At 38.5% G+C, this 17,581-nt stretch overlaps 1 protein-coding gene across 6 annotated transcripts in view; it reads right to left on the bottom strand.

Moving 5' to 3' along the window:
- The window catches only part of BANK1 (B cell scaffold protein with ankyrin repeats 1), a 498,930-nt gene that overhangs the window by 329,415 nt on the left and 151,934 nt on the right, over positions 1 to 17,581 (bottom strand). Inside the window, exon 1 of one of the 6 annotated variants that reach the window (XM_068542512.1) lies at positions 5,240 to 5,317. The exons of 4 other annotated variants lie outside the window; for them this stretch is intronic. Coding sequence is in view for 1 of the 2 variants with exons in the window: in XM_068542508.1 (XP_068398609.1) it covers positions 4,845 to 4,914 (70 nt within the window). In the remaining variant the exon portion in view is untranslated. Of the gene's footprint in view, positions 1 to 4,844; positions 5,092 to 5,239; positions 5,318 to 17,581 lie in introns of those variants that run through there. One more of the 6 variants, XM_068542508.1, reaches the window with a different exon arrangement.

The raw sequence follows: 17,581 nt of genomic DNA, 5'->3' as shown, positions 1-17,581 counted from the left end.
AGATTTTTGCTTCAGTTTTACCTCACTCACTTTCCCAATTGTGACCCAATAGTTCACGAACTGTATTAAACCTGTAGTTGTCTCCTGAGATTTTTTAATTACATGGCTCTACTAAATCTAAATAAAATGTGATTGGCCAATGTAGAAAATGTATAAATTTTAGGGATTCTTCATACAGTCACAAGAAATACTCTACAACAGTGGTCCCCAACCTTTTTGGCACCAGGGACCGGTTTCGTGGAAGGCAATTTTTCCACTGGCTGGGCGGGGGGCAGGGTGGTCCAGGCAGTAATGCGAGTGATGGGGAGGCAGGTGAAGTTTCCCTTGCTCGCCTGTCGTTCACCTCCTGCTGTGTGGCCCAGTTCCTAACAGGCTGCGGACCACTAGCGGCCCACGGCCTGGGGGTTGGGGCCCCCGCTCTACAATGCGTCATTCCAGTTCCATGATTTTATAGAATCCTACCACTTTGATATGATTTGTTTCTCCGTATTTTTGATGTTGCTGTTTCACCCTCCACCCCAGCCCCTAAAAAAAAAAATTAAAAGTTTAGAAAAGTTTTTTTAGGACATGAAAGAACACAATGAATTATTAAATGTTTTCATATGATTATATGGAACAATATAACTTCTTGTCCAAAGTAGGTGCTAATCCTCTGATGCTCTCACCTATCAAGGTAATGGGATATCCATATAATATGAATTCAAAGTAGAAACGTAATAAATGGTAGCTATTAAAAGAAGGCCAAAATTTCAAGTGGTCTGACACTATGTTTTCTTCTGAAAGTTAGACATGATCCTACGGATAAATTCAAACAAAAAGGGAATGAGGATATTGATCCTGACCAAAGGATGAGGTTTACACCTCGGCGTAGATCATGACCAAACGAAATCAGGCAAATGAAATTCTAAGTCAGGAACTGTTCTTACACTTTTCAGTATGTCTTCCTTATAAAATGGAACACATAAAACATGAAGCAATGAGAATTACTAATATGGAAAAGAGGTACAGGAGCTTAAAAGAAAGGAAAATATGGCACATAGTTAATATGATAAAACAAAACTTACTTTAATAACTTGGAGCAAAGAAAATCTTACAAAAGACCACAAGGCAATGATGAATTACTTCTCATGATTACAAAGGGAAGTGGTCTTTCTGGATTATCTCAATTTGGAGCACTTGGAAGCAACAAAGATATTTCTGTTCAGTGGTAAAGGTCTAAAAGGCTCATTATTTTTCTCTGAGTCAAAAATAAATACAGGAGGGTATAATTCCATACAATATCTGTTATTTTCACCACCTGGACTATTTCAGTGTCTGCAGTAAAACTTAGATACCATTCTTTATATCTAAAACAGGAAAGAATTACAAGGCCATATAATAACTTATTTTTAAATAATAACTTCCAGAATGTTTATCCTTCCTATTCTTATTTCATAGTTGTCTCCAAAATTACTATAAGATATTCTATAATTTATAAAGAAAGTAATAAAATAGCAACTGTAACTTAGATGATCGGGTAACAGCCATTTACATTCTCAAAACATGTGATTTATATTTGGCAGGAATGATATTCTTTACATTGGATTTTTTTTTAACCCAACAGTAAATATTTTGGTAAAATAGATCTTCCATCTTCTTATAATTCGATGAGGTATCCCACAATTTTATGTTTGATGCTTATTTTTTTCACATACATTTTTTTTTTTTTACTTGGGTCACAATTGGTACTCTGTGATATGGGGAAATAAAACACACTCTCATTTTGTCCTCTTAAATTCCCATTTTATTCTTTCCTGTAACTGCCCTAGTTTAAACCCTTTTAATCCATCTATCCTTAGCTATTCTCATTGTGGATTCCTTTTTTTTCTCCTCTCAGAACTATTAACCACACTATTTCCCCAAGATTATGACACTATCTTACTACAGGAAGTCACACTCCCAAACTTTTTTGGTGTGGGAGTTTGATGGCTTCATTCTTTTAAGTTTTTCCCCAAGTCAGCATGAGGCAGTTTCTCAATAAGAACTCTATCTTTTACATGTAAATATGACACTATTGATCAATGACCAAGGAAGTAAAACAATAACTAACACGTATCAAGCAATTACTCTTTGCTATGGCACCCTGAAATGCACTTCACATGCATTTTCTCCTTTAATCCTCAAAAACATTCTTTCAAATAAATGTTGCTTTGTACCCACTTTTGCTTTTTTAATGGACCAGTTGGGATAATGACAGGTTTATTTATTTATCCAAGATCACAGAGCAGATATGCAATGAAGTTGGACTGGATTTGAAGCAGTCTGAGCCCAGAGGCCATCATAAGTAGGGCATGATCACCTATAGCACGTGTTCAGATACATGTGGAAAAAAAGGTCCCTCTGCTACCCCAAGTACGATGCCCAGTATGCTGTTGTGTATGCCTGAAATCCTAAGCAAGTAAATATTACAGAATTATCCCGTATTAAAGTAAAAAGGCCCTGAGAGAGCTACCTCTCTTTAAAATCTCAGCATAAGTAAGCTTATCAGAACCTTTCTCACTGGTCTGAAGAAAGCAAGTTTTGCCAGCCATTAGAGTTAAATAAGGGTATTTCCCTGGTAGGAGAAATCTAGGTTGTTGGCTATGTTGGAAGACTGTAGTCCGAGTAAAAAGCTTCAAATCTTCAAGAACTTTAGGACACAAAGGAAAGACTTAGACAAACCATGTTTCTCACAAGCAAAGATGCAGTCCATCAGACCACAGTTTTCAGAATGTTAATGTTCAACATTTAGAAAGTTAACATATTAAGATGTGAGACAGGACAGATGCTTTCTGCTTTTAACCTAACAACTGATCTCTCTCTTCATCAGAGGCATCAAATAATATTAATAAAAAATACAAAAACTACAGGGTAGGGAGCAATCTGTGCTTTATAATAAACAGTCCTTATTGAAGGTAGCAGTTTAAATTTAAACAATCATTAATTTTGGAATAAAACAAAGAAGGAATTTCTCTTTTGGACATTAGTGGACAGTATCTAGTTAAACATAAGCCAGAAAGTAAAGTCTAAATGGAATTTTCACCACTGTGCATCATTTTCACACTGTCTTAGTTCTGGGTATCGTATCTTTTCTGCTTCCATTAAAGGACAAGTTGGACACTCATAGATTTCTCTGATGGCAGTAAACACAAGATATTGTCATTACAAATACACAATACACCTAATGCTAGAAATATAATCTTCATAGGCATGAAAGTGTATTTACCACTTTAAACTGTGTTTGCCCATTTTACACTCATATTACTACACAAGTCTTGGGGGTGGGTAGGTAAAGATTGTCGGTGAAATGATGATTGGGATCTTCAAATAGTTACTGGTTATGGGACTGTGGGCAAATCACTCCCTGAGTCTCAGTTTTCTCATGTCTAAAATGAGGCAGTTGGACTAACTGACCCTTAATGTGTCACATCAAGCCAAAGTCTAAGATTCTGTGGAGACACTTGCCCAAAGCAGAGACAGAGGTCACACGGAAAGGTATCCATTTAAAAAAAAAAAGGATTAATCAGAACTAGTTCTTTTAGAATACTATTCACATCTAGGAATGGCATGGGTTAATAACAAAAAGATAGCTCAGTATAAGAAAAGTGTCATTACCTGAGCCAAATGAGGAGGCAAATGAAGCAAGTAATAAATACCATATTGGAAGAACCAAAGGAGATGGGGGGAAATGCATGGGAGGAAAAGGAATACTCAGGATGAGACAAAAGTTGGTTCACATCACTCCAGCATTATTCACAATAGCAAATACCTCAAAGTATTACTTGAGTATTAAGTGAAATAATAGTCATGTTCTGGCTAAAGTGCTCAATCTAGAAGTTTGAAACAAATTGTAGCTGATTCTATTTAACTAAATTGTTCAATTGAAATTACAAAAGAGCTAACCTGCTCAAGGTTCAAAAGACATGGCTGGTTTATTTACTGAAGGATTAAGATGTAATTCCTTCCTTGTCATTTCCATTGCCACAAATACCCCCATTTTAACTGAAAAGCAGTCTTTTAAAATTTATATATGAAAAAAAACACTTGCCAAGAGAAACAGCTAAAGCCATAATTTCATTACTTAACGAAATGCTAATAAGCTATGAGAAACTCCATTCAGCAAATTAACAGAATTTCACTCAGATTTTCTTATCGCATATCTCAGTGTGAACATCTCCAGTAATCTTAATATCCAAGTGAAGCCTTTTCTTTTTAATTTTCAAAACTGAACACTTTTTATAATCATTATACAATTCACAAATGCATTTGAATTACTTCAAAAAGGAATGAAAACAAGTGCCTTAACTTCCGTTTGACCCGTAAATGCATTTATGTATTCAACCGAACGGACTGCTTTTCCTTTCAACAAGTTAAGAAAATCTGTGTTTCGAGGAGTTTTTACAGAAAGTAACCTGTCTGATTAGCAGGTCACAGGCCAAATTTACCGGATTGGATTTTGGGAGACCCGGCAGGTAAACGGGCGATGCTACCAAAGGGCAGTTTTGCCATGTTGACAGAATTTTTAGGCTGATGCATAACTCTAAAACACGTTCCAAGCTGATTTTAGAAACTAGAGAAGCCTGTCCCGGGTGCTCTGGAAAGTTCCAGCTACTCAGAAAATGCGGCACCGGCGGTGGCACGCCGCCCAGACTCAAGGAGCGCTCCCACCGCGTCGCGTCCCGGTTCCCCCGGCAAGGAGCCCGCGACAGAAGCCGGCTGCGCGGCGGAGCGGCAGCCGTGGTCCCGCGGCCGCGAGGCGCGCAGTCTCCGCGCGACCCCGGGGCGGGCTGGCCTCCCTCCGGCCGCCCGGCCGCGCGCACACCCACCTCGGGGCGCTGGGCCGCCTGCGGGCCATTCCCGACTCCCGCCCGCCCGGCCCGGCGCTGCTGGCAGCATCGCGGCCGCCGAAGCCCGGGCGCCTGGACAGGTGCCCGCCGAGCCCGGCCTCTCCCGGTCTGAGGTTCTCCGCGAGCTGGTTTCCAGGCCCCCGACCGTCCTCAGCCCGCTTCCCACCGCCGCGGCTGCGGCCGAGGTCCCGGAAACGCAGCCCCGGGGCGCGGGCCGCAGGGCGAGGGCTCGCGACGCTGGGCGCCCCGCGGAAGTGAAACTGCTCAAGGGCTTGCTCGGGCCTCCTTTTTAGGCCGCTTTGGTTTCTCCTAACATTCTCTGGTCCTGTTCCCGCCTCATCTTTTCACTCAGGGCGTTTTTAGAGCTAGGTTACCTGTTCCTGTAGCCCTTCTTGTGCCATTCAAGGGCTTCCACGATGCTCCCACTTCCAGGAACAGGGATACCAGAAGTAGACACTTGCTGGAAAAGGGGACTAAGAGATGCAGACATACAGATATGGATGTATCAGTAAAGGTATAAAGATGTAGATGTAGATACATAGTTGGGTTTTTTTTTGTTTGTTTGGAGGGTTTTTTTGGTTGGTTTACTGTTTGTTTCTGATATTGCATTTTGCCCAGAAATTTTAAGCTAGAGCCATAAATTATAAAATGATTTTTAAATCCTATGTAAAATTTATTTCCTACTCCTGCTCCAAGTCAGAACCGGGCCTAGTAAAAAAAAAAAAAAAAAAAAAAGTTATGGATCTAAATAGGTCCTTTGTTTGTTTGTTTGCTTGTTTGCTTTAAAGACTGTGAAATACTCAAGAGTTTCCCCCAGAGCCTTAAAATAAATGTCCCTTCTTCTCTCAAGGATCTCTAAATTAGTAATTTACGTTCTGAAGTTAAAAATATTTTTGAAGATCAATTTGAAGTTTTGGTAATCGTTCATGCCTAAATGTCCCTCTCCCTCTTTTTTAGAAAAGAAACCTAGGAGGGAGGCTTGCGAGCAATTATTTATCTCACAAAGTCTTTTTTATAAAATCAACTATCAAAGTATCAAAATGTTAAACTTTTTTTTCACATAACTGTACATTTTTACATTTTATACCATAATGAAGTAAACTTGGAGAAGTGTCAGCAAATTTTGAAAACTATTATAGGTATCTTTATCCGCTTTCCAATTGTTCCTTTAACCTCATTATTAACTTTAAGTTGATTTCCTGTATTTGAAACAATGGAGCAAAAGATTTTAGCTAATTTATGAAATAATATCATATTGACCTGTTTACTGTCTTCTACAAATGCCTGTTTACCAACAGACCGCAGTACAATAAGGTAAAGACAGAGAGGGTTTGGATTGCAGGGTGCATATAAACTCTTGGTCAATAGTTCCAGGAATTCAGTTCTCAGGAAAGCATAAGTCTTCTGAAACCAATCCATTGGGGAGACAATGCCCTAAGTGATGTATCTTCTTCACAAAAGATACTTTGACAAAGATTTTGAGGAGAAAGTGATACACACATTCCAGCTCCTGCTCCCCTGTTACGCTCCACATCTTCAAAGGCATCCCAGTTTGTTCTACGGAAATACACAATGCTCATTCCCTCCCTGCACACAAGGATTTGCAAAGAAGGATAGTCTTTAGATAGCAAACTGTATCTGTCACATGTCTGAAGAACCCCCGACTGGAAGTCAGAAGGCTGCGGATGCCATCTTGACTCTCCACCTCGCTATCTGGACAAGCGGGGCAATTCTCAATATTTCTGAGCCTTGCATAATCTCAGCTAAATGAGGAAATTGGAATAATTATATTCGAGTCTCTGCCAGCTATACAATTTTATGACGCCATCTCCTCTAATACACATAGAAGACTTACAGTACATAGGATAATTAAGTACGTTTTCAGATGCTCACTTCCACAATTTATATCCATATGATCCTGGTAAATGGAAAAATGAAAACAAAAATGTGTTTAAAATTATGGGCTGTTTTTTGAAACTACTTCATTGGTTAAGACTTTGTGCTAGAAAATCTTTAAAAATCTTCTACTAAAGTTCAAAAATTATTCTAGTTTTGTTTTTGTTTCAGGTACGGAATGAGAACATAGCTCTTGTTCAAAAGGTATGAGGTAACAGCTTAGCCCCTTTACTTATTCGTTCACTCTTGTTTTATTAATGTTGCTGTTAACAGCTACTCTGTTTTGTTTTAAGTATTCTATGTGCCAAGCATTATGTAAGCGTTTCACAGTGTTCATGTCAGTTGGTTCTCAAAACAATGTAGCTTTAACTATATTTTACAAATGAGGAATCTGGGTTTTAAAAGTTTTAAGTGACAGAGCTGGAATTCAATCCCAGATCGGACCCTATAGCCTTCCCTCTTAGTTACAAGCCTTCTCTTCCTTTTAAGGTCACATAAAGTTATTGCTAAAAATTACATGGACATCATAGGCAAGGTTATACATATACATATCAAAAAATTGCTTTTGTTTTCCTACTCACTTTCCCACAGAGCAAAAATCTCATAGAAATGAACATCTATCTCCTTAAAAATAGGCATGAACCGTACTCATAATTCATTACAATATTGGCACTATTGGTTGAGACTATGTAGACATTGTTTTCACAAAGAAAAGAAAATGTGTGGAGATCACACACACAGAGGCCGTGACCTAAGCCTTACATGTATTCTAACTTTGCCTATGCATTTACGAAAAGATATTTTAGAAATGTTTTCACTCATTTTGGTCTTGTTTCTTAGTGTCAAACACATCTTTAGTCACAGTTGACTTTATTTTCCCCCTACTTTCTCCCCTAAGGAAATGATACTGTCTGAAATGCTGGGTTATCTCTTGGTTCACACTTGTTCTCAGGGAAGAGGCACTTAGTAATTCTCACACTGAGATGCTTTTTCAGGCAGAATGCTACCAGCAGCATGTAATCACAGGTTTCTGATTTTTCCTCTGTTACAGAATGACAAAAAATGCTAGCCACAGTTGGTTTCTAGTTTCTCAATATATCAAACTCTTGGATCCATTGATTTTCTTCCCTTGCATTCTTTTTCTCTAGCAGCATATTGACAGCCTCAGTATTATTGCTCTACTCGGTAGAAATTACAAGGGTCTCACGCTGATGCTATGTTCCAATAACTGGATATCTGATAATAACAATAACAGCTGTTTTGGCTGTTGCCCTGTTGCAATTGCCGTGGCTGATTTCTTGTGCCCTTGCAGACTGGATGCTTTTGCTAATTCTGCTGGTTTCATTTCTACTTTTAGATTCTGGATCCCTTTAAAGAACAAAACGGGTTCTTTCCTAATGCAGCAAACTATTGTAAAAGTGAAAGAGTGAAAGAGTACTTTGCTTCTTCATGGCTATTTATTATTGGAGAATTTTCCTCTTGAAGGACATGTCCATATCTTTAGACACTGAATTATATTATTCTTATAGAGTGTTATTATACGTCTTATTTTCTAGTTCAAAACTAGACCAAATACTAGGAAGGTATGAAGGAATTTCCTAGTAATAATACTTTCTTTGTTGTTGTTACTGGGAGGCTTTCTTCATTTTCTTATCCTTCCTCACATTTAACCGACTTCTTCCATACTAATCTAATTGTGTGATGGGCCCCCTAAAGATGTCCACATATTAATCCCCAGAACCTGTGTATTTATTACCTTACATTCCATGGAAGGTGGAATTAAGTTAAGGATACTGAGATGGGAACAGTAGCCTGGATTACCCAGGTGAGCCAATGTAATTACAAGAGCACTTATAAGATGGAGGCAGGAAAGTCAGAGAAGAGACAGGATGAGGAAGCAGAGATTGGAGTAATGTGCTTTGAATAATGTGAGGAAGGGGCCACAAGCCAAGGAATGTACGTCTCCTCTAGAAGCTGGAAAAGGCAAGGAAATAGATTCCCCTACAGAACCTCCAAAAGGAACCAGCTCTGCTGACGCCTGTCTTTTAGCCCAGTGAGACTGAATTTGAACTTCTGACCTCCCAAACTGTAGGATAATAAATTAGTGTTGTTTTAAGCTACTAAGTTTGTGGTAATTTGTTAGAGTAGCAACAGAAAACTGACACCAACCTACGGTGATAAATTGAGTGTTTGGAGATATTCATTAATAAGGAAAAAATTTTACATTCTTCTAAATGAACATATATTAAAGAATATTCAATTCCCTTTAGCATTAATTTACTAAGTCCCTATGGAGTAATATTTCACTGTTAATTGGTGGATGTGGTAGCTCTTTGATATGCCTTCCTTCAGGGCTGTTTGCATCATGTGCTTGTTTCTTTTCTTGGTTGAGTAGATGTGCTGAATCTTCACTTTTCTGTTCAATTGAGGATGACTTGTGGAACTAACCAAGTTGTTTTCTGCTTATACCTTGGCTGATACCACCACACCCACCCCCGCCCATCCTCACCCCTGCCTGTGCTAACAAGTGAAAGTGAGTTTGCTGGAATGGAGCTTGATTACTATATCTGAGTTTTAAGAAACAATACTATAAAATGTTTAAAAGTAAAAAATTCTAAAATTCTCTATTTCTCTTTTTGGTTGTTTTGGCTTTCTTTGAGAACTCTGATAATTTGCTTCTGTGTTTACCCTATAATTATTGATTAGATAAGGTTTTCAGTCCCACTCCGTACCCTACTTATAATGTTTTCCTTAGCACCTAACTCACCACAGGTCTCTCAATAGCTGAACCTGTTAGCTTCAATCTACAGGATTGATAAAAGGAGACATTGTTCTTCACATTTTCATTATTCATTTATTTATTCATTTATTAAGTCATTCAAAGAGATTTTTGTAAGTGCTTACCATATCCAAGATACAGTGCTGGACACTGGACATACAGTGATGAAAAGATACAGCCCTTGCTTTCAAAAAGTCTGCCTTCTAGATACTGTGCTTCTAGATATTGTGTGGAGAGTTGTATCGGATAAAGTAATACTAAATGGTTCTATAGTAATTGAAAAATACCTTTGGACAATTGGATGGGTCAAGGATATTCTTGTAAGTAGTGTGATTATTGGGGCAGTTTCTGTTATAAATAAATCATAGTAAAGAAACATTGAATTTGGGAGTTTGGAACTAGAAGACAACAACAGGAGGTGGTTTGGAAGCAAATTTCAACAGGGAAAGAAGCAAAGATAATGTTTCAGCCAATGGTGTAACTAGCTATTAGTGTGCTTAGGGCAGGTTCTAAGAATTGTGCCCCCTGACACCGTCCAAAAATTAGAAGAGCATATAGAAGGTATTTCCCACATCTACCACACAATTTCAGAGGGCAGTGAATAGCCTGTTAACAGTTTAGAAGAGAAGATAATGCAGACATTTATTTGAGGGAAGTGAAGTAAGTTTCCTGCTAAAGTCCCTATCATCTTGGATTATGATGTGAAAAGCAAGTCATTGCAATCAATGTCTGAAACACTCATTCAGAGAAGAAAAAGCAGTTAACACAACTGACTCTACAAAGAGCTAAAAAGGGATATCAGAATAGAAAATGGCATTTTATGGTGAGAATTCTCACCAAAATATTGAGTTTTCATTTTCCAAAAGCAAATAACAGAAATGTTGGTGCCATGAAACCAATACCAAGAGAATTGTAGATCTTCTGAGAGTTCATTTTGCTCCTTTCCTGTGGCTAGTGCATTCCCCACCTCCCGAGAGACCAGCTGTGTGTTCCCAATTCATCTTTTTAAGAGGACAGCCATGGAGGACTTCTGCCCTCATGAGTCATCTGAGATTTCAGGACAGAGGGCTCTCAATGTCACAGGCTCTACATTCTCTTGCTAGACCTCAAGTAGAGTTCATGGATCCCAAGCCTTTGAGAATAGCTATGGGAAATCTCAGGCCATCCTTATTGGGATCAATGGAAAATATTTCTTCATTAAGATCTCCTGGAATCCAAAACATCATGTATGCTTTTGAAGGAAAGAGAAGACATTATTAAGGGGTGATTTCTTTGTGACTCTAGGTCAAATATACATAGGAGAGGGATGTTGAAAACTATATTGAGAAAAGATAGATAAGAGTTTAAGTCACGGGTATAGCTACCTCCCTGGAGGCTGCTTGAATAGCCACAGAAACAGAGGAAGTTAGGGGTATGATAAATTTGTCTAATGGCTAGAGATGTGAATGGGAGAGCACTCTGAAAAATTTTGCTGAGGGATCTAAGAAATATATTTAGTCTTGTGCCACTGCAAATATTTTGCATAAGTTTTCTTACATTTGTTTCCTACTGAAAAAAAAAATCTGCCTTTTATTTTGGAAATGACTGAAAGTAATATTGAAAGTAACTCAAATAGAAGAAAATAAATTTAAAAATTTAAGATTAAAAATAAAAGTTATTTTTCACTCTATAAATACATACTGAGCATCTTCTATGTGTATGTATAATATTCTAATAATGATATATAAATGATGGACATTTCATATGCTAAAGTATATAATTCATAAAATTATCCTATTAGTATAATAATTAAGTTAACAAAAATTCAACTTAAAAATAAAAGAATTTTGTTTTATAGGCACAGTGAATACTTGTCATGAAATAGCACTAAGGAATTTGAACAATAAAGTGAATATTCAAAACAATTATAATGGATTATTATCCAGTCAGTCAGCAACTATATATTGAGTACCTACTATATGTCATAATTTCTATTCTTAGAGTGTGTTCCATAAGACAAATAATAGAAATTGTAATAAAGTATAGAGTATTCCAACATTATAATAGAGAAAATATAATATTATTATAGAGCAGGCACTGGGTTATTTGGGATATTTAGAAGATTAGGGCATGCATAGGAAGGTTAGCTTAGCCTTATAGTGAGGAAAACTCTCCCTGAGGATCAATTATCCCCATGCCTGACCAATTTAAAATAATTAAATATAATCTCAAAGGTAAGCTCAGTTCAGGAAAAGGCAAGTGCTCCTTGGTGCAATGAAACTATTTTCACAAGTGAATTCCAACCTACACCAAAACAAACAAACAATTATAACAGATCAGTAAAGCTACTGTACTATAGAGCTAAATATGTCACTTTTTTTCTAAATCTACTGTAACTTATTCATTATTATGATACCTTTAGCAAGTGGTAATTTTTTTTCAGTCTTCTCTTGAAACTCCGAATAAAGTGGACAGGTACCAACAGGGCTGATAGTTTCCCCTTTTATACCTTTCGTACTTAGTAAAATGGGATCTGATTTCAGTGACTAACTGATAGAATGCAATTTATCTTGCTACCAACTTCTTTTTTCGTCAAAAATACTGCCTTAAAGAAGAAAGAGTGAAGCTACATATGAGGTAAGCGAGTTATTTTTTTTTCACCCTTTGCAGAAGTACATATTACACAAGGGTATGGTGGTTCCCTCCCACACAAGAAAACCACTGAGAATGGTCTAGTAGGAGTCTCTTAGGATGCTTTCTATTCCCTGGAGGAGGCCTAGCTACCTAATTCCTATTCAGACACAAGGGGAGAAGAGATCCACTCTCCGATATGTGTCCCACTGAACTAGAAATCACAATACAGATCAGTGGAAGACTTGTGGCCACTTCGTGACCCTGAAATAGGCTCATTAGTGAACTCACCTACGGTACAGATTAACCCTGATTTAACCATTACATCTGTTTGTCAGAAGCTAAAGGGGATTCCCTCCTTGGGCTTAAGAGTGGATTCACCACCACGTAAAATGACAGTGATCTCGAAAGGGTGACACTAGGTATTGGGAAAACTGGCTAAGGGCAAACCTGTGCCACTTAGACCCTGGTTCCCTTTTTTTTAAAAAATTAGTTATTTATTTTTAATTGTGCTAAAATACCCATGACATGAAATTTACCATTTTACCAATTTTTTGGGTCTTTTTTTCCCTTTTTTAAAAAAAACTGAGGTATAGTTGATTTATAATATTATATGTTTCAGGTTTTCAACCTAGTGATTCCCAATTTTTAAAGGTTATACTCCATTTATAGTTATTATAAAATATTGGCCCTATTTCCTGTGCTGTACAATGTATCCTTACAGCTTATTTATTTTATACATAGTAGCTTGTACCACTTAATCATTTTACCCATCTTTAAATGTACACTTCAGTGGCAATAAACATACTCACATTGTTGTGCAGTCAAAAAAAAAAAAAGAGTGGATTTGCCTATAAACCTGATTATAGGATCTGACAGAATGGACTACACCTTCCTGTGACATCCTATCCCCTGTGCTTATTCTCATTTTTACCATAACAACACTCATACAGCTTGTTCTTACTGATTTTAATATAGCCTTCCTATAATAAAATGTAAGCCCCTCAAAGGATCTTATTCATTTTTCTATCCCCAGGACTATCATAGTTCTAAGCATAGAATAGGTGACTGATAATGTAAAAATTCATGTGTTTGCTGAATTAATTACTGTGAGAACTATTAGAAACACATAGTTGAACAAGAAGAGCCCCAGGTCTCAAAGAGCTTACAGCCTAATGAAGAAGGCAGATATGTAAACTAATGATAATTTAATTCACATAGAAGTAAACCCTAAATAAAGGTGCAAACAAATTGTTTAAGCCTGAAATGGAAGAGGTGATTAAATATCATTAGGGAGACTTCTGAGCAAAGCAAGTTTTGGAGTTTGGCGCAGTAAGATTGGGGTTTATTTCCACAGGCAGCTTATTTCCACAGAGATGAGAGGGGTACAATGAGGGAGAAGCTGTGAGTTATTTCTAAACTTTGGACTTTGATTATTTAAACAGCTTCACTGCTGGTAGCACGGTTTAAGGTTTTATCAGAAGTCATGTATTAGCCTGAACTCTTTTGTATGCACATGATAGAATCCCAGGCCAAATTAGGTTATGTAAAATGGGACATTTTAACAGATCATGTGACCAAACTGTGGGAGGAGGAGTGGTGTACCTGGGCCTTGTGGAAAACTGAAATAAGGGACTGTTCTCTCTCCCTCTACTTCTTTTCTCTTATTCTAGAATAGCTGCCTCGAAATGTTGAAAACCTGCCCAGCTGAGGCAAAATGAGTAGGATTGAGAGTTGCTCTCTGGTATCAAGTTTAGAAAATCATGAGGCACAAATGTTCACAGCAGCATTATCCATAAGAGTCAAAAAGTGGAAACAACCCAAATGTCCATCAACTGATGAATGGATTAGAAAAATGTGGTATAACATACAATGGAATATTACCCTGCAATATAAAGAATGAAGTACTGATACATACTATAACAGGGAATCATTATGTCAAGTTGAAGAACCCACTCGCCAAAGACCACATGCTGTTATCATTCTATTTATACGGAATGTCCAGAATAGGCAAGTCCTTAGGGACAAAAAGTAGATTAGTGATTGCCAAGGGGTTGGGGTTAGGGGCAGATGGAGAGTGAATGCTGAGTCCAGGGTTTTTTTTCAGGGTGATGTAAATTATTCTAAAATTAGATATTGGAAGTGATTGTGGGACTCTGTGAGTATACTAATAATGACTGGATTATACTCTTTAAAAGGGTGAATTTTATGGTATGTGAATTATATCTCAATAAAACTATTATAAAAAATTCATAAAGAAGGGCTTTAATTTAATTAAATTAATTCAAGACCTAAATTAATTCCAGAGCTAATCTTTGCAGTTAGGGAGAGGTATGGAACATGCTGATTCATCTTGCTGAGGTCAGGTGCTTGTCTTTGAGACCATCCACAATAGTTGGAGGAGGAGTTAGGATATGTTAAAAGAGGGTCACACAAATTCAGAGCACGTGGTTGGATTAGAGAAAACCATTTCCCAGGAAAAGGTAGACATTATTCCCAGAAGGAGGAAAGAAGGGATGTGGGTAGATTAAAAAATAAATGTCTACTATAAAAGATCAGCTTGAAAAACCCAGTGACTTTAGCAGTTGGCCCAGTTACTGCATGCTGTAGCATACATACACTTCTTAATGCTATGGCACTCACCTCTCAACTCCTGGGAGTATGGGCTAAGGCCAACGCACAACTGTGTTCTCTCCAGGAATTGTCCTTGGCAAAAAGAAGTTGCCTTGCTCAAGGTTACTCATCTTGCCTACAAGACAACCTGTATCCAGGAGTACAATAGCTCCAGTGGAAGTTCAGTGTGGAAGTGCAAGGGCTGGACTCCTTACCCAAGTGGGAAAACTTTGAAGGGTCATCTAGCATGAGAACTCCCCAAAGTATGGCCTGAGGTCTCTGTTGCAACTGCTTCTTTGTTCAGCTTCTTCTTTTGCCCAGGCGTACTTCCCTTCCCACTTGCATGTATTGTTCCTAAGACTATTTCTCAACAAACCTCCTGCATGTAAATATCAGAATGTATTCCCCAGAGAACCTGTGACAGTTGGTACCAGGAATGGCCCTAGGAAGCAGACCTAAAAGTAAAATTTGGAGCTGGATCTCACTCCAGGCCTGAGGACATCATCACTGGCACCGAGAGCTCCTGGCATGTGGTTTCAGTGTAATTGCTCATTTTTTTTTTTCAGTGGTGAACTGGGATGGGATGCCAGTGGAAAGGATGAATTGATGAGTACAATACCTCAGGCACATGAGAGGTTCGGGAAAAATAGTAATGATAAGGACTATGAAATCGGATAGCTGTAGAAAGAGCCATTGGTGCATTGAAAGAAGAAAACAAAGGCTGAGGGTGATTAATCACCAATATAAAACAAATTGTGAAAGACAGAGGGCCTCCTAGGCAGCATATAAAGAATAAAGAGATTCTCATCTGCTGTACCTGAAGGTCAAAGAAGGCTTAGGATCAGGGCCAACACTTAAATTTTATGAGTAGCAGAACTCCAGAGAAGTTTGAATTCTCAATCCCAACAAGTCTGCTATGCCAAGATCAGGGCTCTAATTGGGAATGAATGGACCCTGAAACTTGAGATGGTGATATCTGAGTCTCTGGGTTGATGCACCTAGAAAATTTTAACCTCTGGATTCCTCTGAACTCTCTGTGCTCAGAGAAGTACACCACTTCTCAAGATAAAGGCCAGCACTTCCTCCTTGCTTGACAATAATACACAAGCTTGTGCCTCAGAAGGTAAGATGCCTTCTCATGTTTCATCTCCACTCCTCTCTTGGCCACCATATTAATAAGCAGGGTCTAGCTACAACATAACCAGGTAAAGGAAGAGGTGGGCCCCCTAAAGGAAGAAAGGGTCTATAAGTCAAAGGAGCTGGAAGACCACCTAGCCAACATATACCAGCAAGATTCAGGACTGGATCCTAAAGGAGATGAATGAAGTCAAGTGAAACATAAAGCTGGATAATGGAGGGTGTTTCAATATGGGTTCATCTTCTTGTGATATAGTATTTAACATTCTGGAAAGCCTCGGGAGATGGAGATGGTGCTACTACACTGCTTAGTTGGAACTTTGAAGCTTGGAAAAATTGATGGCTCTTATTACATGAAGTAGAACTGCTATGGCAAATGGTAGAACAAGAGGCTTAAAAGTTCAGATAGGCTTGCTAGAGAGAATATATTACAGCAGACAGAAACTCAAGAGCGGACTATGTTTTATAGAGGGGCCCAGGGGACACTCTGTTTATCAGAGTGATAAAGAATGCGTTACTGAGGGGGGAACCAGAATTGTTAAGAAGCTTAGTAGCAGTTGTCCTCCAAAGGCCAGGGCTTTTACATAAGGAGGATCCCAGGAAGTAAAGGGGATGATAAAATCCCAAATTAGGGGCTTCCCTGGTGGCGCAGTCGTTGAGAATCTGCCTGCCAATGCAGGGGACACGGGTTTGAGCCCTGGTCTGGGAAGATCTCACATGCCGCGAAGCAACTAGGCCCGTGAGCCACAACTACTGAGCCTGCGCGTCTGGAGCCTGTGCTCTGCAACAAGAGAGGCCACAATAGTGAAAGGCCCACGCGCCGCGATGAAGAGTGGCCCCCGTTTGCCACAACTAGAGAAAGCCCTCGCACAGAAACAAAGACCCAACACAGCCAAAAATAAATAAATAAATAATTTTTTAAAAAATCCCAAAATAATCAATCCAATATTTTAACCACCAGAAACAAAATGGACACAATAAATGTAATTAGCAGCAAAACTGGCATGACAAATGGGGGAGCCTGACCTTCAGAGACCTATGGAGATGACTAATAGCACATAGAGCTCCTGGGACGAAAAAACTTGGCAGCCAACAAAGATACTGTTCAATCTATAGATTGCTCAAACTATATTGAAGAAAAATAGCTTTCAGACCTGAGCCATTTCACAGATTTGGAAACCACTGAATGAAAGAGATACCTAGAAGGAAGAACCCTGTATCATCAAATCAAGTTTTCATGGTAATGATTCCCCTAGTCCTTGTCCAAATTATCCTATAGCCATTTACGTAGGTATTGTGTGCTGGAGAAATTCTTGAGTGTTCTACTGAACTCACAGGCAATGCAGACCACCACTGATTTAAACATTACATGTGTTCATCAGAAGCTAAATGGGATTTCTTCCTTGGATATGAGAGTAGATTTTCCTCTAAATCTCAGAGGAGGGGGAACTGAAAATATTTGCCCAGGTGGATTTCAGAATTGCTATGAACGAATGACTGCTATGCTGTACACACACCACCACCATCCTTGAATAGAAGTATTAATTTAAATTAACCTGCTCCTATCTCATGATTGTATGTTTGCATTGGGGTTGGGGTGGGTGGAGGGAGCCGATAATTTTTTAGTTTACAGTGCTCTGTAATCAAGGTAAGGAACTTAAAAAGTTATCTGAGGGATGTC

Source organism: Eschrichtius robustus, chromosome 4 (genome assembly GCF_028021215.1).
Source record: "Eschrichtius robustus isolate mEscRob2 chromosome 4, mEscRob2.pri, whole genome shotgun sequence".
Lineage (NCBI taxonomy): Eukaryota > Metazoa > Chordata > Mammalia > Artiodactyla > Eschrichtiidae > Eschrichtius > Eschrichtius robustus.
Note: the sequence above shows the minus strand (reverse complement) of the source record. Positions and strands in the feature narration are given on the sequence as shown.